The sequence below is a fragment of the Leptodactylus fuscus genome, chromosome 3 (genome assembly GCF_031893055.1).
Source record: "Leptodactylus fuscus isolate aLepFus1 chromosome 3, aLepFus1.hap2, whole genome shotgun sequence".
Classification (NCBI taxonomy): Eukaryota; Metazoa; Chordata; class Amphibia; order Anura; family Leptodactylidae; genus Leptodactylus; species Leptodactylus fuscus.
In genome coordinates, this window is record NC_134267.1 from 147,228,184 (window position 1) to 147,251,874 (window position 23,691).

General features: G+C 38.3%; 1 protein-coding gene across 1 annotated transcript in view; it reads right to left on the minus strand.

Moving 5' to 3' along the window:
* LOC142196904 (uncharacterized) overlaps window positions 1-23,691 on the minus strand; it is a 143,891-nt gene that overhangs the window by 81,534 nt on the left and 38,666 nt on the right. Inside the window, 14 exon segments of the mRNA XM_075266885.1 lie at window positions 130-263; window positions 1,111-4,389; window positions 5,698-5,823; window positions 5,990-6,115; window positions 9,229-9,351; window positions 10,502-10,624; window positions 11,209-11,442; window positions 12,433-12,549; window positions 13,728-13,856; window positions 15,780-15,905; window positions 16,729-16,909; window positions 17,015-17,196; window positions 17,353-17,499; window positions 19,579-19,842. Of these exon segments, the coding sequence (XP_075122986.1) occupies window positions 130-263; window positions 1,111-4,389; window positions 5,698-5,823; window positions 5,990-6,115; window positions 9,229-9,351; window positions 10,502-10,624; window positions 11,209-11,442; window positions 12,433-12,549; window positions 13,728-13,856; window positions 15,780-15,905; window positions 16,729-16,909; window positions 17,015-17,196; window positions 17,353-17,499; window positions 19,579-19,842 (5,291 nt within the window).

The window sequence follows — 23,691 nt, forward strand, 5'->3', positions numbered from 1 at the left end:
CTTTTTCACTCCCACATCTTCTGTGAGTGGTTAGGTGAACTGGTAGAGTCTGGCCCTCTTCTGTGAAGTAACCCCCTTTCTTTAAGGTTCATTTCTACGACTTGACTGAAGCAGTGTATCAATACTTACATAGACATAGTTCTGTAAGCTGTTTCCAAAGGGGAATCCCATTCTTGGCTGGAACATTGGAGAGGTAAAATCTGTAGATCTTGGGTTGTAAGTGAAATCACTTGCATTTGTTCCATATGGGAAAAGGGAAACTGCTACAGTAAAAAAAACAAAAAAAAACAACAACATTTATTTTGTTAACATTTAAAACTAGTCACCAGAACATTTTTGTTCTAATACAAGATATGGTTATCAAAAAAATGGAAAGAAAGTGCTCATTGTATTCTTGCAGTGGTATAAGTAAGCAAAAATATTAAAAACCACCAGTGAAATCCTAACTAGATAGACCCTTCCAAACCGCAAAATAAAGGAGCCAGTTTAGGACTGCTTCTGCTTAGGAAGCTTGAGGATAGGTTCACACAGGGTTTTTTGGACCGGAAACAGTGCAGTAGCATCCAGTGCGCACTCTGCTCTGGATTAGGCCCAAATGAATGGACCTAGTCGGGAGGGAGTGTCTTCAGGCAGATAAGCATCTCGCATCTCGGAACAAGCGGCTCCCGGAAAAAAGAACTGACTGGCTCCCATTGAAATCAATGGGAACTGCCTTTTTGGTCAAGATTTTGAGGCGGATATGGCCTTAAAATCATGACCAAAAAATTCAGTGTGAACTTACCCTAAGAATGCTTCTGGCCACCTGCTATGCAGGGAACTGCAATATAACTTGACAGGAGCTATCTTGGAGTTTGGATGGATGAGCAGCGGCACCAGAAGAAAACTCATAAGGCCTCTGAGAAGGTCGGCATGATGTTAAAGGGAGCGCCCTCTATATGTGTGTTTGACTGAGACTCTGTCTTCCTAATTACATCATGGAAGATAGACTTGCACATTCTCAGTGAGCGCCCTCTATTGGTGTGCATACTTGAGGCACTGACATCCTAATTACATCATGGAAGTCAGATTTGCATATTCTTCCCATATATCTTTTATTTGTTATATACTTACCAGCAGTGACACTTTTAGTGGTGCTTGATGGTAGAGCTGAGGTGGAACTTGTACTCGATGAAATTGTAGAGGTAGATGTTGATTTTGTGGTAATTGTAGTTGTTGTTCTAGTTAATGTAACAGGCACAGGAGTGGTAATAGTAGAATGGTTTTCAGTTACCGCTGTACTCTGATGAGAGGTGACTGATGTCTGGTTGTTAGGTACAGTTGGACTTGAAGTGGGAATTGTAGAAGGTGTAACAGGACCAACAGTGCTAATGTTAGTGACGGGAGAGGTTATAGTGGTCTGATTGTCAGACATAGTTGGAATTGAAGGGGGAATTGTAGAATGTGTAATAGGGCCAACAGTGCTAATGTTAGAAATGGGAGAGGTTCTAGCGGTCTGATTGTCAAACATAGTTGGACTTGAAGAAGGAATTGTAGAATATGTAATAGGGCCAACAGTGCTAATGTTAGAAATGGGAGAGGTTCTAGCGGTCTGATTGTCAAACATAGTTGGACTTGAAGAGGGAATTGTAGAATATGTAATAGGGCCAACAGTGCTAATGTTAGAAATGGGAGAGGTTCTAGCGGTCTGATTGTCAGACATAGTTGGAATTGAAGGGGGAATTGTAGAATGTGTAATAGGGCCAACAGTGCTAATGTTAGAAATGGGAGAGGTTCTAGCGGTCTGATTGTCAAACATAGTTGGACTTGAAGAAGGAATTGTAGAATATGTAATAGGGCCAACAGTGCTAATGTTAGAAATGGGAGAGGTTCTAGCGGTCTGATTGTCAAACATAGTTGGACTTGAAGAAGGAATTGTAGAATATGTAATAGGGCCAACAGTGCTAATGTTAGAAATGGGAGAGGTTCTAGCGGTCTGATTGTCAAACATAGTTGGAATTGAAGGGGGAATTGTAGAATGTGTAATAGGGCCAACAGTGCTAATGTTAGAAATGGGAGAGGTTCTAGCGGTCTGATTGTCAAACATAGTTGGACTTGAAGAAGGAATTGTAGAATATGTAATAGGGCCAACAGTGCTAATGTTAGAAATGGGAGAGGTTCTAGCGGTCTGATTGTCAAACATAGTTGGACTTGAAGAAGGAATTGTAGAATATGTAATAGGGCCAACAGTGCTAATGTTAGAAATGGGAGAGGTTCTAGCGGTCTGATTGTCAAACATAGTTGGACTTGAAGAGGGAATTGTAGAATATGTAATAGGGCCAACAGTGCTAATGTTAGAAATGGGAGAGGTTCTAGCAGTCTGATTGTCAGACATAGTTGGACTTGAAGGGGGAATTGTAGAATGTGTAATAGGGCCAACAGTGCTAATGTTAGTAAAGGGAGAGGTTATAGCGGTCTGATTGTCAGACACAGTTGGACTTGAAGGGGGAATTGTAGAATGTGTAACAGGACCAATAGTACTAATGTTAGAAAAGGGAGAGGTTATAGCGGTCTGATTGTCAGACATAGTTGGACTTGAAGGGGGAATTGTAGAATGTGTAATAGGGCCAACAGTGCTAATGTTAGAAATGGGAGAGGTTATAGCGGTCTGATTGTCAGACATAGTTGGGCTTGTGAAAATTGTAGGATGTGTAACAGGACCAACAGTGCTAATGTTAGAAATGGGAGAGGTTCTAGCGGTCTGATTGTCAGACATAGTTGGACTTGAAGGGGAAATTGTAGAATGTGTAATAGGGCCAACAGTGCTAATGTTAGAAATGGGAGAGGTTATAGCGGTCTGATTGTCAGACATAGTTGGGCTTGTGAAAATTGTAGGATGTGTAACAGGACCAACAGTACTAATGTTAGTAAAGGGAGAGGTTATAGCGGTCTGATTGTCAGACATAGTTGGACTTGAAGGGGGAATTGTAGAATGTGTAATAGGGCCAACAGTGCTAATGTTAGTAAAGGGAGAGGTTATAGCGGTCTGATTGTCAGACACAGTTGGACTTGAAGGGGGAATTGTAGAATGTGTAACAGGACCAATAGTACTAATGTTAGAAAAGGGAGAGGTTATAGCGGTCTGATTGTCAGACATAGTTGGACTTGAAGGGGGAATTGTAGAATGTGTAATAGGGCCAACAGTGCTAATGTTAGAAATGGGAGAGGTTCTAGCGGTCTGATTGTCAGACATAGTTGGACTTGAAGGGGAAATTGTAGAATGTGTAATAGGGCCAACAGTGCTAATGTTAGAAATGGGAGAGGTTCTAGCAGTCTGATTGTCAGACATAGTTGGGCTTGTGAAAATTGTAGGATGTGTAACAGGACCAACAGTACTAATGTTAGTAAAGGGAGAGGTTATAGCGGTCTGATTGTCAGACATAGTTGGACTTGAAGGGGGAATTGTAGAATGTGTAATAGGGCCAACAGTGCTAATGTTAGTAAAGGGAGAGGTTATAGCGGTCTGATTGTCAGACACAGTTGGACTTGAAGGGGGAATTGTAGAATGTGTAACAGGACCAATAGTACTAATGTTAGAAAAGGGAGAGGTTATAGCGGTCTGATTGTCAGACATAGTTGGACTTGAAGGGGGAATTGTAGAATGTGTAATAGGGCCAACAGTGCTAATGTTAGAAATGGGAGAGGTTATAGCGGTCTGATTGTCAAACATAGTTGGGCTTGTGAAAATTGTAGGATGTGTAACAGGACCAACAGTGCTAATGTTAGAAATGGGAGAGGTTCTAGCGGTCTGATTGTCAGACATAGTTGGACTTGAAGGGGGAATTGTAGAATGTGTAATAGGGCCAACAGTGCTAATGTTAGAAATGGGAGAGGTTCTAGCGGTCTGATTGTCAGACATAATTGGACTTGAAGGGGGAATTGTAAAATTTGTAAAAGGGCCAACAGTGCTAATGTTAGTAATGGGAGAGGTGATAGCGGTCTGATTGTCAGACACTTTTAAACTTGTAGTGGAAATAGTTGAATCTGAAACAATAGAAGTAGTGCTGATGTTTGTATAGGGAACTGGGGTTTTAGTCTCATTTTCAGGTAATGACAAGCTTGTAGCATGAGTAGTTGAATTTGTAACAAGAGTGAAGGTGCTTGTGTTAGTGACAGGAACTGCAGTGATGACGGCCGTGTCATTCTCAGCCATTGTTGCACTTGTAGTGAAAATTGGTGGAGTTTTGTCTGGACTTGTATTGGGAACTGTTGCATTATTGACAGGAATGACAGTGCTAGTGTTTGTGAAAAGAGTAGTGTTCATGGTCAGATAAACTGTGGAATCTCTTGCAAATGTTGTTGTTCCATTATTATTTGGAATTGTCGATGGGACTTCAGTTGTGGTATTGATTGCTAAAAAAAAAAACACAACAAATTCCTTAATATATAGATTCAGCATGCAGTACAAATTTAGCCATATAAAGTATTACCTAAAAGCAATGATACATAAAGCTTTCAACAAACAGCATACATCCACAGTACAGTGTATGTATATGAACGTTTGCGTATAAAGCAGATCCCATTCATTTCAATGGGAGCCGGCATATGAGCGCTCCCCTTTGAAATGAATGGGCTGCTTTTTTCTCTACAAGCGCTCCCATTGAAGTGAATGGGAGTGTTTATAAGGGCTCACATGCACGGCTCAGAATGAGCCGAGAGCTTACGCCGTGTGAAGGGGCCCATAGAGGAAAAAGCAGCCCATTCATTTCAATGGGGAGCGCTCGTATGCCGGCTCCCATTGAAATGAATGGGATCTGCTTTATACGCGCTGATTCTTGAACGTGTTTTAACGTTCAGAATCAGTCAGCGTATCCGTAGTGTGAATGCACCACTATGTTTACACTACTGTTGTTAATCTTTCATACGATGAGAGCAACGGACGTTAACTATAGCAGAGTAATGGACGCGGAGCCACATTCATCTGTGTCTGTTCCCTTAACTCTAATATAAACAACATGACGGACATTGTCTTCCATCATGTTAGTTTAGTTTTGTAACTGAGGAAAAAACCCTACATGCACAACTTTCCTTCTATGAGAAAAATAAAAAAATATGACAAACAAAAACTTGTGTCACGTTTTTTTTTAATTGGGGTGAATGCCTACAGACACCCAAGGGAGGAGGCTCCATCTGCATCTGTCATTTAATGTCTATTGCTCTGATTCTCTGGTGGATGACAGCTACGAACATGCAGGCAGGCACTATCTCTAGTTTTCAGTTTTTCCTGAGCTGGTGGGTGGAGAATAGTTGTTATATTACCTCCTGAACACTACATTGCCAAAAGTACAGGAGCATTTGCTACTAAAAACATCAGTACAATTGTATATGACATTGTAGAGAATTGTTGAACAGGATTGATGTGAGTAAAGCACTTATGGTGAGATAAAATTTAGCCCCAGTCTCTGCCTGTGCTTATATTTCTTCTTTTACTTAACTTCTGCACATTCCTCCCTCCTAAAATGGCTATCTTCCGCTATCGAGACGTAGGAAGCAGAAATTTCAGCGTGAATGTCATTTTAGGTGAGAAGGAAGGCTACGCAGGTAAAAAGCCTGATAGTTGAGAAGGAAGTATTTTTCCCAGATATAGTTCAAAGTCTCTTATTCACTACTGATTTATTCAAATTTGTTAAATTGTTAGTGACCATTTAAGTGCCAGTTTACCATCACACTTAGAGCTGTCCTGTCCATTCACTTTGTAGCCAGTGTTGCAAGTGCAAGTGTGTCCGCCCAGGAAACTAATGCAATTCTGTTCACAATATGTTGTATTTAACTTGCACTCATCCACAACTATAAAAAAAAAGATATAAATGAGATTAAAAAAAACATTACATTCTCATGGCTTAGGGTAAATCATTGTTTCTAAACTTGTATAAAAGTCCATATACTATAAATTTATATTACATCAATGATTTTTTAGAACATTAAATAAATTTAAATATATATTTTAGATTACCTGTACAGTTGATACCATCTCCTGTGTAGTTTGCTTCACAGTTGCAGTAAAAAGATCCGGCCACATTAGAACAGACGGCATATCTTGAGCAGTTATTCAACTGAGGATCCAGGCACTCATTAATATCTGACAAAATAAATCACATAATATTTTGCTGTTATTAAACTGGTGACTGATATCACTTCCCTATGTTGTCAATGATAGCAAATAATAATGTATGCACCAAGTATATTATTCCCTCTATCCCACTAGTACAACATTTATATGCATAGATGGTTGCTATATTATGGTATAATATATTCACATGTATCAGATGTGTTGCAGAAACTTCTGCAATTGAAAATTAATTTTACTCATCTGAATAACACTGTCTGTCCTGTATATCCATAAGCTTTGTCAAATGAAACAGTTGGGGACATCTCAACAAAAAATCTGCTGCATCTGAATATACCCATAAAGGCTATGTAGATGTTTGTAAATATTTTTGTATTGATTAATTGTATATGAAATAATAACTAAAACAAATGTGTAAATAGACCTTAGCAACATAAATAAATAAATCCAACCATCCTATATTCCAACTATATATATATATATATATATATATATATATATATATATATATATATTATACTAGAAAGGGTTTGCTTCTAGTTTGTTACCATGGAAACATGAAAATCTGCATAGGCGCTGTAGGCATAACATAATGGCAGATTTTTAACAAAGATTATGTACTATGATTATGCATTATGTTTTAGATAAATGCGTTACATATCATATTATATAGTGCTGTTGTATTTCTCTGAGGAAAAATATGCAAATATGTAAGTTCTTTGTAGTCTTTCTATTCCTTCCTTTAGGCTAAGGTCCAACGCAACAAACACAACTTAAAAAAAAAAAAAAACTGTGGAAAAAAACGTATGCATCTTGTTTTTTCTCCACAGCATTTTTCATTGCATTTCCACAGACTTTCTGCCCTTATGCCCTAATTTATTGTAAAGCGCAGTGTCAAAAATGATGCTCTTTTGAAATGTGTGACTTCAGCCTTAGATGGTCGGTTGAACCACTTTATTAAGTCTATTTATACATGCGCCTCAAACTTTATTTATTAGAATCACATTCTTCGACCTCAGTAGTACCTTTAACATCATCTGGTCCGATTTACTTTCAGCAACATTAAAGGGGCTCTATCAGCAAAATTATGCTGTATGAGCCCCACATATACGTGAATAGCCTTTAAAAAGGCTATTCAGGCACCGCTAATCCTATTTTAAACCTCCCCATCGTTTTAAAATAAAACTTTAAAAACATATATGTAAATCATACCTTTGCGTGCATGTTGGGCGGTCGTGCACAATCCGACATCATCTTCTGGCACGCCTTTCTCTTCTTTCTTCTTTCGGCGACGCCCTCCGGTCCTGGCTTCAACGTCATCTTGTTTCGGCGGTTCAAATCCGATTGGTTGAAATCCGGCGTGTGCGCACTGCCATTAAGAAAAATGGCACCGGAGAGTGTGCAGTAGCTCCGGAGGGAGCACTACTGTGCACATGCCAGATTTCAAACAATCGGATTTGAACCACCGGAAGAAGATGACGATGAAGCCGGGACCGGAGGGCGTCACCGAAAGAAGAAGAAAGAAGAGGAAGGCGCGCCAGAAGAAGACGTCAGATCGTGAATCACCGCGCAGCGGGCAGGCAAAGGTATGATTTACATCTATGTTTTTAAAGTTTTATTTTAAAACGATAGGGAGGTTTAAAAGAAGACTAGCGGTGCCTGAATAGCCTTTTTAAAGGCTATTGACGCATATGTGGGGCTAATACAGCAAAATTTTGCTGATAGAGCCCCTTTAAGGCCACAGTGGGACCACTAGCGAAGTTGATCAATAACTACTTCACTAATAGGCCCCCACTGAAATGTCCACTATTAAAGAATTATTTTATCTTATCTTAACTAGTCAGACTATTGAGTAGTAAAAATGGCCTCATACTCAATGTAGGTAAAACCAAGGAGTTGATTATTGAGTTTGACCAAACCCCTTCGCAAGTCTCCCCAATCATTATGGAAGGGCAAGTAATGGAATCAGTCAGCTCTCTACAGATATCTAGATCTACATATTGATAATAAACTTGGAGTCTGGAGTCTTAACATGGTCAAGATGGTCAAGAAAGTCACCAGCAGATTGTTCTTACTGATGCAGTCAAAAGCATTTAAAGTCTGTGTGGTCCTTCCTGATACTTTCTATCAGTCTGTGATCACAGGAGCCCTATTCTACAGGGTCATGGTGTGGAGAAAGAATGCAAAATCTAGAGTTGTGAATAAGATCAACAAACTTATTAATGAAGCATGTTCAGTTGTCGGATGACCAAAGGAATGATGGGAAATCAGTCTTCAAAAGAAGACCCTTAGGAAATTCAAAATTTTGAATGGCATCCCAACTCACCCTTCTATACTACCATCTCTATCCAGCATAGCACCCTCAGTGGCAGGTTCAAACAAAGGAAAGGCTCAGAAAGTCATTTATCAGGTATGGGTCCAAAACACAGACATGGTGCAAATCTTTCCATTATGTGAATTCACACTCACTGCTTTCAGCTAGGGCGGGTTGTAGTTCAATATCAACCTCCCCAGCTCATTATCATGTAGATGAATCAGGGGGCTGAGATAAAAGGCTGATCAGTATTCTCTCCCCCCCCCCCCCCCCCAAACCCTGAAGGGGTTCCAATCATCTTGCAGCTTCTGCTTCTACCTGAGGCCTGCGGCTGCGTGAGCCCATATTCCCAGGTCACAGAGGTACTGACAAGTACCCCTAAGTCAGAGATAGTCTGAGAAAAGGACTAGGCAACAAATACTGAAAAAAATATGTGTCCACTCAGTTTTTGAAAGTTGTAAATAAGTAGTCAAGTAATAGTTTTACTGAAGTATACAGTGGGCTCCTAAAGTGAATTTTGTCTCAGTCCAACAGTTTCTCTCTTTAAATTCTTTTCTTACTACTGCCTTGCTAATGCAAAATACTGAGCAGAGTACAGTAATGTGTACATACACAGTCATTATTATGAGGTTTTATATATATATATATATATATATATATATATATATATATATATATAATGCACTCAATGAAACATTATCCACATGATACATTATTGCATATTACATTTTTTCCATTCAGTCTGGCTCCATTTTATGGAGTCTGTGCAATTTGGTATATTTTGACTTTGGATCCTATTAGATGTTCTTACCAATACAGCTGTCATTGACTCCTTTGTAACCTGATTGGCAATCACATTGAAAGCTGCCAATGGTGTTTATACAGATTCTTCCTGGTCCTGTGCAATACGCTGGATTCTCACATTCTACATAATCTGGAAGAAATTATGTACATATTTTTTGTTAACCTCCATCACAATTGACAAGTTACAAATGACTTATTTATAAATGTGGGAATATCTGTGAGTTTCCTTTCTAGACATACCGTACATAAATGGTGAATTAACACCGTGCTATGGCATATTTAAAGATCCACCATCTGTCGTAATACTACTGGTGACTTTGGGTCTTTAAATTGCTATAACAACTGGGTCTCTGCTGTATTATAGGCATTAAGGACTGTAGGCATTAACCCTTCTGATGCATCAGTCAAAGGTGACAAAGTATCCATCTTAACAGCAACGCATGGGTTAAGCCATTTTGGGGAGGATTGCCTTCCTCCAGAAAAAGATCCAGGGGCAGTCATACCATAACAGTTGGGAGCCTATTTAAGACTCCCGGACTTGTCATGATATCATTTCTATTACAGGCTGCCCTAGGAAGCCTATAAAAAAAGTAATAAGATTTTACAATGCATTGCAATGCATTAGCATTGATGTGTATTATATTTGTGATCAGGCTACTTGGGGTTCAAGATCCCTATGGAGCCTAAAATAAAAGTTTTTAAAATAAGTTAAAAAAAAATATTAAAAATAATAAAAATTAAAATCATGCCGTTCCTTAGATCAGATATAAAAATAAATAATGTAAAACGCATGCAAATTTGGTATCCCTGTATCCAAAAATGCTCAGCCTACAAGCACATAAAAATATACTGTATATATACTGTATGTTACTCCACTGTATCTTATCATTATTTATAATAATAATACATTATTGTAAGTTGACTATACTAAATACTGGAGCGCACCATCAGAGCTCTGGGAACTGCAGTTTTCACTTGGGCTTCATCTGCCTTGGGTTTCATCTTAGACAGTACTGGACGGTCCGTGGTCATATGATGTACACAAAGGTGTTATAGTCACAGCACAGTAATCAGACATTTGCCTGGTAACGAGCTGTGCACCTGTGTGCTCATCACATGACCATGGAGTGTACATCACATGACCATGAACTGTACATTACATGATCATGGTCAGAATTTTTTTTAAAAAACCTGGATAACCCATTTAAGTTGTGGTATAGAACTTTATTGAAATATAAATAGAATGCATGACATTACTATACCCATTAGACTCTACATACCCACACAAGTTCCATTTACAGAGATGAATCCTGCATCACAAGAGCATTCATAGCTGCCAATTGTGTTGTTACAGGTTGCCTTTTGCCCGCAAATAGAAGCATTTACTGAACACTCATCGATATCTGCAAATTTGTATAAACAAAATGAAATTATTGCCAGATACAGTAGATAAGATTTAGAAGCCTGATGGAGGTATGCGATTGGAAAAAGATTTAATCATGAAGAGTAAGGCCCCACACAACGAAATGTTGAAAAAGAACGCTGCTGAAAATACTGTGGAAGAAACAAATTGCGCTTTTTCTGCAGAATTTTCACAGAAAGTCCACAGAGTTTTCCTCTACTTCTAATAAATAAATATATATATATATATATATATATATATATATATATATATATATATATATATATTTCCATAGGCGTAATTGACATGATGCGATTTGCAAAACAGCTCATGTTTGTTAAATCACAGCATTTCCGCTGCTGACTTTTCTCTGCAATGTGTGGATGGGATTAGCCAGCCACTTTGCAGATTATGTAAAACACAGTGTTTTCTACCAGCGGTGAAAACACTGCATTTTTGTATCATGGGCCCTCAGTCGAAGAGTAGCAGAGAGCACCCAAATGTAAAGCTGTAAATCCATACATGTGCAAGCATAGGTTTCTATTATGTAAAGTAAGAACAGTGCTAATACTTGGATATACTCACCCACGCAAATATTTCCATTACCAGTGTAACCATTTCTGCATATACAGTTGTAGGAGCCTTCAGTGTTGGTACAGTATGCCCAAAGACTGCAGTTGTTTGTTGTTAAACACTCATCAATGTCTGTGCAGTTTGCACCAGCATATCCTTCCTGACATTCACATTCATAAGAACCAGGTATGTTGGTACAGTTTGAATGCAAAGGGCATAAAGTAGTATTCAGACATTCATCTATATCTGCAGTATGAGGTAGAAAACTCAGTTAGTAAACGCCATAACAGCTGCGCGGACTTTATACTTTAGTTATAACAACTATCCTCATGAAATAACTAAGATGTTGTCACATCTTAATGTTTTCTTCCAACATAATTTAATAGAATAATAATAATAATAATAATAATAATAATAATAATAATAATGTTATGTAAACATCTCTCAAACTATAGGACGATATTCGTTAGGTAAGGAAGCAATAATTGAGCAAAAAGTTTGCCATATAGGGAGAAGTTCTAAACTGACTCCAAAACGTTGACGTTTTGGTGTCTGGTTTAGAAAGATTATTTTAAATACTGTGTTAGGTAATTCTGGGTTAATGGTCAGGATCCCTCTATGAAAGACCCTCCTGCTTTGGAGGGAACCCTTCATAATCAGCCATCCAAGACTAAGCAATCCTTAAATGGCCCTGTGATGGTGCTGTAAAGAAACTTTCCACATGTTGCAGCACTCCCAACAGATTACAGCTTATCGCTTTGGGGGGGGGGGGGAGGCGTCTCAGCACTAGTTACCCCTGTCAACAATTCCTCATCATTTAAAAGGAGGAATGTCCAAAAAAGTTTTGTTAACACTAGGTTCGCTTTAGCATTGCCTAATCATTGTTCTGCTATGTTGAAGGACCACAACAACAGATAAGCAAACAAAGTCCGACGGGCCTAATTGACTATAAAGGGGCCCATTGGCTGTCAGACCAGCAGAGCCCTCCATACAGAACTTTTTCCTTCAACAATTTTCAGGTGGACTGTGTGATGTAGTCTCCAACGGATGTAAATATAGTCTAATATTATCATCACATTTGGAGGGGAAAAAATAGGAGACTATCTAATTCTATGATTTTTCTGGGAGGATATCAGCCACATATTTCAGTACACAGATATAGTACAGTGGGTGGGCAGTCACACTCAGGAATTTCAATGATATGGCAGATTTCTTTATATATCTCATATACCTTACCTGAACAGTTTACTCCACCATATCCATTTAGACACTGACATATATATGATCCATTAGTATTTATGCAGACTGACTGCTCAGGACAGCTGGTTGTGTTGCTCGCACATTCATTGATATCTGTAGGAGAAATCATTAGCATTAGTGGAATATGGTTTATGTATTATAGAAATATAAGAAGATAAATAGAGCAAGTGATAAAAGAAAACACATTATGATGTAAAATGAACATTATACTTGACTAAATGAACTTTTCTGTTTAGGGGACATATAGGATTCCTGTTTAAAGAAAAATGAGAAACCACCTATGTCCCTTTCATGTGAAGCATGTTGGAACACAGTGCTTTTTCTTATACATGTGGGTATATTTGCTAAATTCTAGAAGATGATAATATTTTGCCATGATTGGGTTCATCACAGTGAAAAACTCCCAACTATAAAGGTCAAGAATATATGTGAATTTAACCAATTTATCTATAGGACAGAGAGATAAGTACTTTGCTAAGAAACTATTTTTGACTGATGATAATTCATAGTCTACTGAATTAAACAGTTTAATCGTAGTCACAATTCACCAAAAACTCAATTTTAATTAGGTCTTTAATTAGAATCTAATCCATTAGTGTCTCCCAATGGCTTATGGTTGTTTTGTATAAGCCTTGAGAAACCATGAATCCATTCAAAATTGCCATTGATCAGTGTAAGATGCTAATGTTCATACAGAATCTGTACTTTATTGGGAGTCTATGAAGGGGTTTATGGTTTGCCACTGACTAATTGTATGTTTTGGCTTGGCTTCATTTCATACTTCTGCTGACTCAACTGTGCACCGCAAGCGCCTTAGATGATAACCTTCTATTTTCTTGGTGCCCTCTGGACAGTAAAACTGTACGCTTCATAGTGAGGGTTGTTTATGGGCAGTGCTGATGGAGTATTTCTTTTTTGTTTTCACAATACATGTAATTTTTTTTTTTTTAATGTAGATTGTGAGCCCCACATAGAGCTCACAATGTACATTTTTCCCTATCAGTATGTCTTTTTTTTTTGGAATATGGGATGGAAATCCATGCAAACACGGGGAGAACATACAAACTCCTTGCAGATGTTTTTTTGCCCATGGCGGGATTTGAACACCAGGACTCCAGCGCTGCAAGGCTGCAGTGCTAACCACTGAGCCACCGTGTGGCCCCCCAATACATGTAATTTTTTGATGAAAATATTACAAATATTTTACTATGATGGAACTTATGATGTATTGTATATGCAGTAAAAAAATAGCATTTTTCAATTGGTCTTACCAACACATAGTAAAAATGGATTTCCTTCATATCCAGGTAAACAGTCGCAGGTATAATTTCCAAGAAGATTTGTACAGTTGCTGTTGTCAGCACACTGGTTGTTGTTATCATTGAGACACTCATCTATGTCTGAAGAAAAGCAGATAACAAAACATTTTTTATAGGATTCTCTCAGTGAAGTATTACTAATGCTTTCAGATATTTTATTTGTGTGACATAGTGATTTCTGGTTAAACTACTCATTCAACAGAACTACCTTTAACCCCCTCCTGCCACAGCCTTTTTTCAATTTTCATTTTTTATTCCCTTCCTTTCAAAAGCCAGAAACTTTATATATTTTCTGTTCCAGGAGCCATATGAGGGTTTTTTTGTGGGACAAATTGTACTTAATGGTACCATTTAATATTCTATGTACTGAGAAGTTGGAAAAAATTTCAGAATGGAGAGGAATTAAAGAAAAATGGCATTTGTGCCTCTTTCTTATGAGTTTTGTTTTTACATCCTACACTCTATGGCTAAAATGACAAGTTACCTGTACTATGTTGGCCTCTACAATTATGATGATAACAAATTGATATTGTTTTTATGTTTTGACACCCTTTAAAAAATTTAAAATTTCTTGGAATCTTCATATTCTGACACCCATAACTTTTTTATATTTCCAAATGAGCTGCAAAAGGTATATTTCTGTGGGGTCAGAACATTTATTTAGACCATTTTAAGGAATGTGTGATGTTTTTATCACTTTTAATCACATTTCTTTGAGAGGCAAAACTGTGGAAAAACACGGTTTGGCTTTTTTCTTTTTCTGTTCACTGTTTTGGAGAAATATTTTTACATGTTTGTAACTCTGCATTTTCAGACAATGTTAATGTGTAGAAGTGTATTGTAATAACCATAGAGCTGTATTACAGGTTGATTACAGAAGTCTGTAATAGACCTACACCAATGACAAACCTGGGTGCCTTCAACAGCAATGGATCACCACCCCAATCACCCCAATAACCTCTTTTTGTGCTTCTGTTAATGGCGACCAAGGCATTGAGTGGTGGTGCCATAGTGTTTGAAATTGTGGCCCCCTGGAACTCGTTCAGAGTACAGCAATCGGTTACTGTCATTAATGTACTTCTAATATGAAGTGAAAGAGTCATTCAGTATACTGATAATAAGTATTGCATTATATTGTATGGGTCCAAACTTTCTAGGGGTCTAAAAATAAAAGTAAAAATGTAAATTGTTTTTAAAACATATAAAATAATAATCATAAAAATTAAAATCACCTTGCTTTCGATAAATCACATATAAAAATAAAAACACATTAGGATGCACCATGTCCAAACATGCCCAGAATATAAAAACATTTATCCCATATGGTAAACACTATAGCAGGAAAAAGAATTCAAAATAACAAATTACCAATATTTTTCACTATTTTGCCTTCTCAAAAAAAATGTTATGAAAAGGTGGTCAAAAAGTTAGATATTCCCCCATATGGTGTTAATTAAAACTACAATTTTATCTACAAAAATTTGGAAATTGTACCATGTATTTCTCTGCACTGTGGGGATAGGATTTGCTAGAATCCCATCCGCTATACAGTGACTATAAAAATGCCGCAGTTTTTACCGCAGCATTTCTGTCACATAGGTCCTGACCTTACACAGCTCCATACACAAATATTTTAAAAAATTACAGGTGTCAGAAAATTACAATTCAAAGTTTCCAATTTTTGTAAATATATTAAAACAAAAACAATTATGACAAAAACAATATAAATCCGGTATCACTGTGATGAGATCATTGAACAGAATGTGTTATTCTCACTGCATAGTTTTGTTTTTAACTTGACCCAATTCAGTCTTTTTTCCTATCTTTCCAGTGCAAAGTATGAAATATTAAATGTTAACATTATCAAGTACAATTGTTCCAGCAAAAAATAAGCCCTAAACAGACTCTCAGAAGTTACAGTTACAACAAAACTAGTTGCAGTGGGAAGGTATTCACAACTTTGTAAATCAATGTGAAGGCACAGAATGAAGTACAGTACATTACCGACACACAGAGAGCTGTTGTTTTTATCCACTTCATAGCCAGAAAGGCAGCTGCAGCTGTATCCACCCACATAATTGTTACAAATTTGCTGACAATTTGATGTATTAAGAAAACATTCATTAATATCTAGAAAAAAAAATTATCAATAAATTAGATAATTAGAATGAAAGAAGTCCATACATTGTTAGTGAGCACTGTAATGCAAACATTATATAACCACCAGCACAGTGGCTCAGCGGTCAGTAGTGCTGGAGTCCTAGCCTCATATCCAGACAAGGTCAACATCTGAAAGGAGTTTGTATGTTCTCCCAGTGTTTGTGTGGGTTTCCTACCACACTGCAAAGACATATTGAAAAGGAATTTAGAATGAGAGCGCTAATTGGGGTGGTTTTGACAATATCTGTAAAGCGCCGTGGAATATGATGGCACTAAATAAATGAGCAGAAATAAAATAACCAGGCTGGACTAAACTCTCTTTTTAGCACTACTAATTGATTTAAGCTACTGAGCTACAGCCCTAGTTACAGTTGCATGCAATCTTGTAGGGTCAACCGTTTTTCAAAAAAACCTCAACTCTTTTATTATTGGGCTGTATGTGTTATTGCAGCTCATTCTCATTCAAGTGAATAGGGCAAGTATTCCTGGGCAAGCATGTTAACCCGCAGGGCATTTGTATAGTAAAGTATTCATCTAATGAGTCAACATTTTGTCCATTCTTGTCTCCTTAGAAAAAGGCTATAAGCTTGTTTTAGTGTAATTTACTGAGTGCACATTTGTAATATGTTACATTTTGTGGTAAATCTTAGCAAAACTGAACCTATACTTCAGAAAACTATATAAATATTGGAGATCTTAAATTTTTTTTATTACTCTCATAAATGATGATGGCTGAATTATATTACAAAAGAAATTCTATGCAGAGTAGAAATAAGGTGAAGCGTATACCTACCTGTGCAAGATATTCCATCTCCAGTTAGATTAGCAGGGCATGGACCACACGTGAATCCTGTCTGTGGGGCCTTTAAATCTATACAACTGCTGTTAACAAAACATTTATTTTCTCCACAAGCATTAAAATCCTCTTCACAGAACATTCCCGTCCATGCAGCAGAGCAGTTACATCCAGCAACCTGCATTACAAGACAGAGAATGGCTCTTATACAACTGAACATGTGATTTAATATGTATTCCACTATTGTAAAATATGATGGATATTAATAAATATGATGACTTGCCTTGAATGTCGTGGTCTCATTTCCTATACTGGTTGCACTATCATAGAGACAGCTGCCATTGTTGGTACAATTGCAGAGCACCAGAGTTAGGCTCACAGCAGTGGTGACTTTGGAATCATTAGCTGCTAAAGTGACGTTAATAGGTGTTGAACTGGTGGGAAGCCATATCAATGTTCCATCAGCTGTGATTCGGAAAGGAACAGTTACAAGAGAAATATATGAGAGGGTGAGCTTTATATTTCAGTGACGCAATAGACTCATTAATAAGCTGAATATTATATCTATTATTGTTAAATTAATAATTCTGAGAATTATAAGGACTGCTTTACGTATATTACCTGTTATATTGATGTCAGTGGAGTCAGTCTCCAGAGAGAAGATCACGGTGTCATTGTTATCATCAGAAGCTGTGTAATAAACGGTTATTGGCTCGAAAAGCTTGGTGCTGATGGTGGTCGGTCCAGTAACATTTGGAGGAAAGTTATCTGTAGAGAGATAGCTGAGTGTATAGATTTGGGTCATAATGTATTGGTTGCTCATCTAGAGCAGTGGTTCCTGAACTTTATGAAGACGTAGCACACTTTTGAATGTGAATTTTACAGGGGACCCCTCTATCATACTTAGCCGCATTTGAAAAATAAAAGTACCTGTATTGTCTCATATTCCACTGTAATATTCCCCTTATTCTGCCTTTTAGCAATGCACTCTGCCTTTTATTCTATTCTCCCATCACATAGTATTATGCTCCCCAGTGGTCCCCCTCTGGTGACCACACTACATAACACTGATCCATAGTAGCACCACACAGTATAGGGCTCCAGCAGCTGCAACTCTTCATTAGTAGAGATGAGTGAACCCCACAAGATTTGTTTAAATTAAAAGTTATTAGGGTTACCGCCCAGGTTCATTTCAGTGAATTATTGTACTCTGGGGAAAAATAACAAACACTTCTACTCAGGTTGCCGCACCTCTCCTGGGCATGCTCACGGCGTCTGACAGCATCCTGCTGTCACCCAACATCTTTTTCAGGCCTCTTTTGACACCACATACCCAGGGTGAAACTAACCTCTCTGATGCCTGAGGCAAACTATAGTAAGGCACCACTCCCCAAAAAGATACCCAACCCAGCTATCTTTGGTCATGCTATGGGGCTCCCCTAATTAGGACACGCCCCCATTGGCAGATCAAAAAATCCACTTATTTGGCCCCCACATAGTATAGCATCCACAGTTTTTTGGCCTTCATACAATATACAACCCCCTTTTTTTGGCCCACCCCAAAGTATATGACCCCTATTTTCTGGTCCTGCACATAGTATATAACCCATTTTTTCTGGCCCCCATATGGTACATAATCTCCTTTTTCTGGCCTACCACACAGTATATGACTCCCCTTTTTTAGCCCACTACACAGTATATGATTACCTTTTTTTATCCCCACAGTATATGACACCGCTTTTTATGGCCCTCACAGTATATGACCCATTTCTTGCAATAACACAATAAATAGTGGCCAATTAAAAAAATGCCACTCCCAGTTTTTTCCATGAGGTTCCACTTCAGGCCTTCAAGTCAGGTTACCTCATGGAAGTTGAGCCCCTGCACATGCCCCTGGGGTCACTGCTGAAGCCTGTGATGAGCCTTAGCAGTTATGTGAGGCATGTTGAAACAATGATATATTAACCCAGTGTTATGACGCCAGATCGCTCAACAATCAAAGGCTTCATTGATAACCTGCAGGGAATGTAACATCACAAGAGCCCTGGAGAAGACATTGAAACATAGCTGGAAGCCCAAGAAAGTTGAGTATAAGTGTTATTTTTACACTGTGCAGTGCTCTGCTACCAATATGGCAGCTTCATCAGCTGCAATATCAAGACTGCAATGCAGAGCTGCACAGCCTAACTACCACTGATGGTACCCAAGGAGTTGCGACCCACAGTTTGGGAACCACTGATTTAGATGACAGTACTTGCAAAAGTACTTGGTAAAAATGTTCAAACAGAATGGAATTTTCACCTTGCCAAACCTGCCACTACTATACTTGTTATACTGTTGTTAGAGTGGAACATAGGAACACAGAAACACAGATGACTGATGGCAGAAAAAGACCACATGGTCCAAATAGTCTGGCCTTATGTTGTTACCATTTTATATCAACGTGTTTCTCCCAGGCATGCTTACATTCACTGTAGATTTCTCAACTACATCAACAAGAAATTTGTTCCAAGTCTCAACTATTATTTCATTGCAATAATATTTCCTGACATTTATTCTGATCTTTGCCTCAACTAATTTTAGATTGTATCCCCTTATTCTTGTATTGAGTCTCTTTTACTAAAATACTCCCTTCCTGGACCTTATTTATTTAAGGTTTCAGTGATGTCCTCCATTCCCTTCTTTCCTGAAGGCTATATAGATACAGTTATATAAGCCTCTCCTGATACAGTATATATATATATATATATATATATATATATATATATACACACATATATACATATATATAGTATTACTGCAAATATATAACAAACCATAGAGAAGAGAGTAAAGAATGTTTCTTACTCATTGCGCTCTCTTGCTCATTGGCTGAGTTGATGCTGTTAAGTGTGGCCATTCCTAAAGCATCATTTCCAGTACTCAGAATGTCAAATATACACTCATCATTTCCTTGACATGTTTGATTTGCCTTCTGGATGGCTTCACTGCTACTGGTCAAGAGCAGCTCATCATAAAACTTCGGCACAAATGTGTTATTGTTGTAGGTGTACCAGGATTCCCCATCTGTCTCATTATAGATGAAGATTGTGTTCAACGGTGTAGTTTTCCCTGTGAAACGAAATAATTCATAAATAATAACTTAAACTTTCTAATCTTATTACCTAAAACCAAGCAGAAAAAGGTGGTAGTCTTTTGGACACCTGGGGTCATTTTACTTATATAGGAAAATATCTTACTTACATTGTAAGATGGAGGAACCAACATTAAAGAAGAGTTTCCCTTTAAATAGTAGCCAGATGACACCTTATTGTACTGATATTTTATTATGCATATGTGTCTACTTGTGTTCTTGTTCTATTATTTTTGCTTAACCATTAAGAACATTGATGGAAGGCGGGGCCCCACTATTCAAATATGCAGTCTTTTGGTCGCAGTGGAAACACGGAAAAATGCTATGTATTATAGTACCTGCAAAGTGGATGTGATTCTGGGTGATCCCATCCACACATTGCAGAAATATATCCGCACCAGAAATGCTTTTTTGTTTTTGCATTTTTGTATATTTCAGCATAAAAATTATACCTATGGAAATGCTGGTATTTTCCATACCACTATAATATAGGCCCAAAGTCCACAGAGAAAAACTGACTTTCTGTGAATAGTGCTGCGGAAAAAACGTGATGTATTTTCATCAAAGACTTTTCCACATCGCTTTTCGGCTGCGGCGTGCTATGTGGGGTCTTAGCCAGAAGGTATTTTGCCAGAATTGCATTTTGTTGATTTGATGTCCATTTTAATGCATGATCATCAGTAACACAGGTAAACTAAATTCACTGACCACAGATTGCTAATAACAGTATGCTGTTAAGTCATGCAGATTATATAGTTAAAGAGGTACTGGTTAAGAAACACCACTGCAGTATAGAGAACATTCACAGCTAAAAATACTGCAAGTTAGCAGTGCCTAGTATGCAAATAACACCTGGAGCTGATCTGTGGAGTCAAAAGTACGACAATAGGACTGAATAACTCCTTTAGACCAGGACCCCATGTAGCATAAAAACCACAATTTGGCTGCGTTGTAAATTCCGCGGAAAAAAAATACTGCATTTTACAGTACCTTTTAGTAGAAGCAGTTAAAGGACACTGCAGTGTTTTCCATATAGGTATAATAAAAGAGGAAAACTCTGCGGATTTCCCACGATGCGTCTCCGCTGCGGTTTTTTCCTCAGCGCTTTTTCATTGTGGCTCGCTACGTGGGGCCTTATCCTAAATATTCAGCATCATAATGGTATGGCACTGAGACGAAGCAGGCAGAGAAGCTATGTTCTGAGTTACACCTTTATTATTTAGCTGTCGGAGTTGGAGATAACATTAAATGGCATTTTAACCTCTTAGATGCTTCAATACTGAAGTGATCAAGTCTTATAAGTGAGTGGAGATCGGAGAGGCTTCTTCTATTACCTCCGTGGCCCCAAGGGGTTACCATTGCACCATGAAACCTTAACAGATTCCAGGTCTGTGTCTTCAGTAAACACAAAACAAAGACCGAAATTTAGCACCAACATAAAGTTAATTTTGTTATGAGAAAATAAATTCAGAATTACTTGAGTTAGCTATTCTCACATAAAATGACATATCAGATTTTAAAAATAGGAATTGAGGGAAGAATAGTGATTAGAGATGAGCGAACAGTGTTCTATCGAACTCATGTTCGATCGGATATTAGGCTGTTCGGCATGTTCGAATCGAATCGAACACCGCGTGGTAAAGTGCGCCATTACTCGATTCCCCTCCCACCTTCCCTGGCGCCTTTTTTGCTCCAATAACAGCGCAGGGTAGGTGGGACAGGAACTACGACACCGGTGACGTTGAAAAAAGTAGGCAAAACCCATTGGCTGCCGAAAACATGTGACCTCTAATTTAAAAGAACAGCGCCGCCCAGCTTCGCGTCATTCTGAGCTTGCAATTCACCGAGGACGGAGGTTTCCATCCAGCTAGCTAGGGCTTAGATTCTGGGTAGGCAGGGACAGGCTAGGATAGGAAGGAGAAGACAACCAACAGCTCTTGTAAGAGCTAAATTCCAGGGAGAAGCTTGTCAGTGTAACGTGGCACTGACGGGCTCAATCGCCGCAACCCAGCTTTCCCAGGATCCTGAATGGAATACACTGTCAGTGTATTCCCGTATACCCGATATATACCCCGATACCCGTTCCAACGGTGTGCCCCCCCACCTTCACCCCAGAAATACCCTGCAAGTCCCCTAGCAATAGAATTGGGGCTATATACACCCACAATTTTTACTACTGGTATACAGTGCCATTGTCTGACTGGGAATTCAAAGAATATATTGGGAATACAAATACCCTCATTTCTTGCTACTGCCATATAGTGCCAGTGTCTGACTGGGAATTCAAAGAATATATTGGGGTTACGTGCACCCACAATTTTTACTACTGGTATACAGTGCCATTGTCTGACTGGGAATTCAAAGAATATATTGGGGTTACGTGCACCCACAATTTTTACTACTGGTATACAGTGCCATTGTCTGACTGGGAATTCAAAGAATATATTGGGGTTATAAATACCCTCATTTCTTGCTACTGCCATATAGTGCCAGTTTCTGACTGGTAATTCAAAGAATATATTGGGGTTACGTGCACCCACAATTTTTACTACTGGTATACAGTGCCATTGTCTGACTGGGAATTCAAAGAGTATATTGGGAATACAAATACCCTCATTTCTTGCTACTGCCATATAGTGCCAGTTTCTGACTGGGAATTCAAAGAATATATTGGGGTTACGTGCACCCACAATTTTTACTACTGGTATACAGTGCCATTGTCTGACTGGGAATTCAAAGAGTATATTGGGAATACAAATACCCTCATTTCTTGCTACTGCCATATAGTGCCAGTTTCTGACTGGGAATTCAAAGAATATATTGGGGTTACGTGCACCCACAATTTTTACTACTGGTATACAGTGCCATTGTCTGACTGGGAATTCAAAGAGTATATTGGGAATACAAATACCCTCATTTCTTGCTACTGCCATATAGTGCCAGTTTCTGACTGGTAATTCAAAGAATATATTGGGGTTACGTGCACCCACAATTTTTACTACTGGTATACAGTGCCATTGTCTGACTGGGAATTCAAAGAATATATTGGGGTTATAAATACCCTCATTTCTTGCTACTGCCATATAGTGCCAGTTTCTGACTGGTAATTCAAAGAATATATTGGGGTTACGTGCACCCACAATTTTTACTACTGGTATACAGTGCCATTGTCTGACTGGGAATTCAAAGAATATATTGGGGTTATAAATACCCTCATTTCTTGCTACTGCCATATAGTGCCAGTTTCTGACTGGTAATTCAAAGAATATATTGGGGTTACGTGCACCCACAATTTTTACTACTGGTATACAGTGCCATTGTCTGACTGGGAATTCAAAGAGTATATTGGGAATACAAATACCCTCATTTCTTGCTACTGCCACATAGTGCCAGTTTCTGACTGGTAATTCAAAGAATATATTGGGGTTACGTGCACCCACAATTTTTACTACTGGTATACAGTGCCATTGTCTGACTGGGAATTCAAAGAATATATTGGGGTTATAAATACCCTCATTTCTTGCTACTGCCATATAGTGCCAGTTTCTGACTGGTAATTCAAAGAATATATTGGGGTTACGTGCACCCACAATTTTTACTACTGGTATACAGTGCCATTGTCTGACTGGGAATTCAAAGAATATATTGGGGTTATAAATACCCTCATTTCTTGCTACTGCCATATAGTGCCAGTTTCTGACTGGTAATTCAAAGAATATATTGGGGTTACGTGCACCCACAATTTTTACTACTGGTATACAGTGCCATTGTCTGACTGGGAATTCAAAGAATATATTGGGGTTATAAATACCCTCATTTCTTGCTAC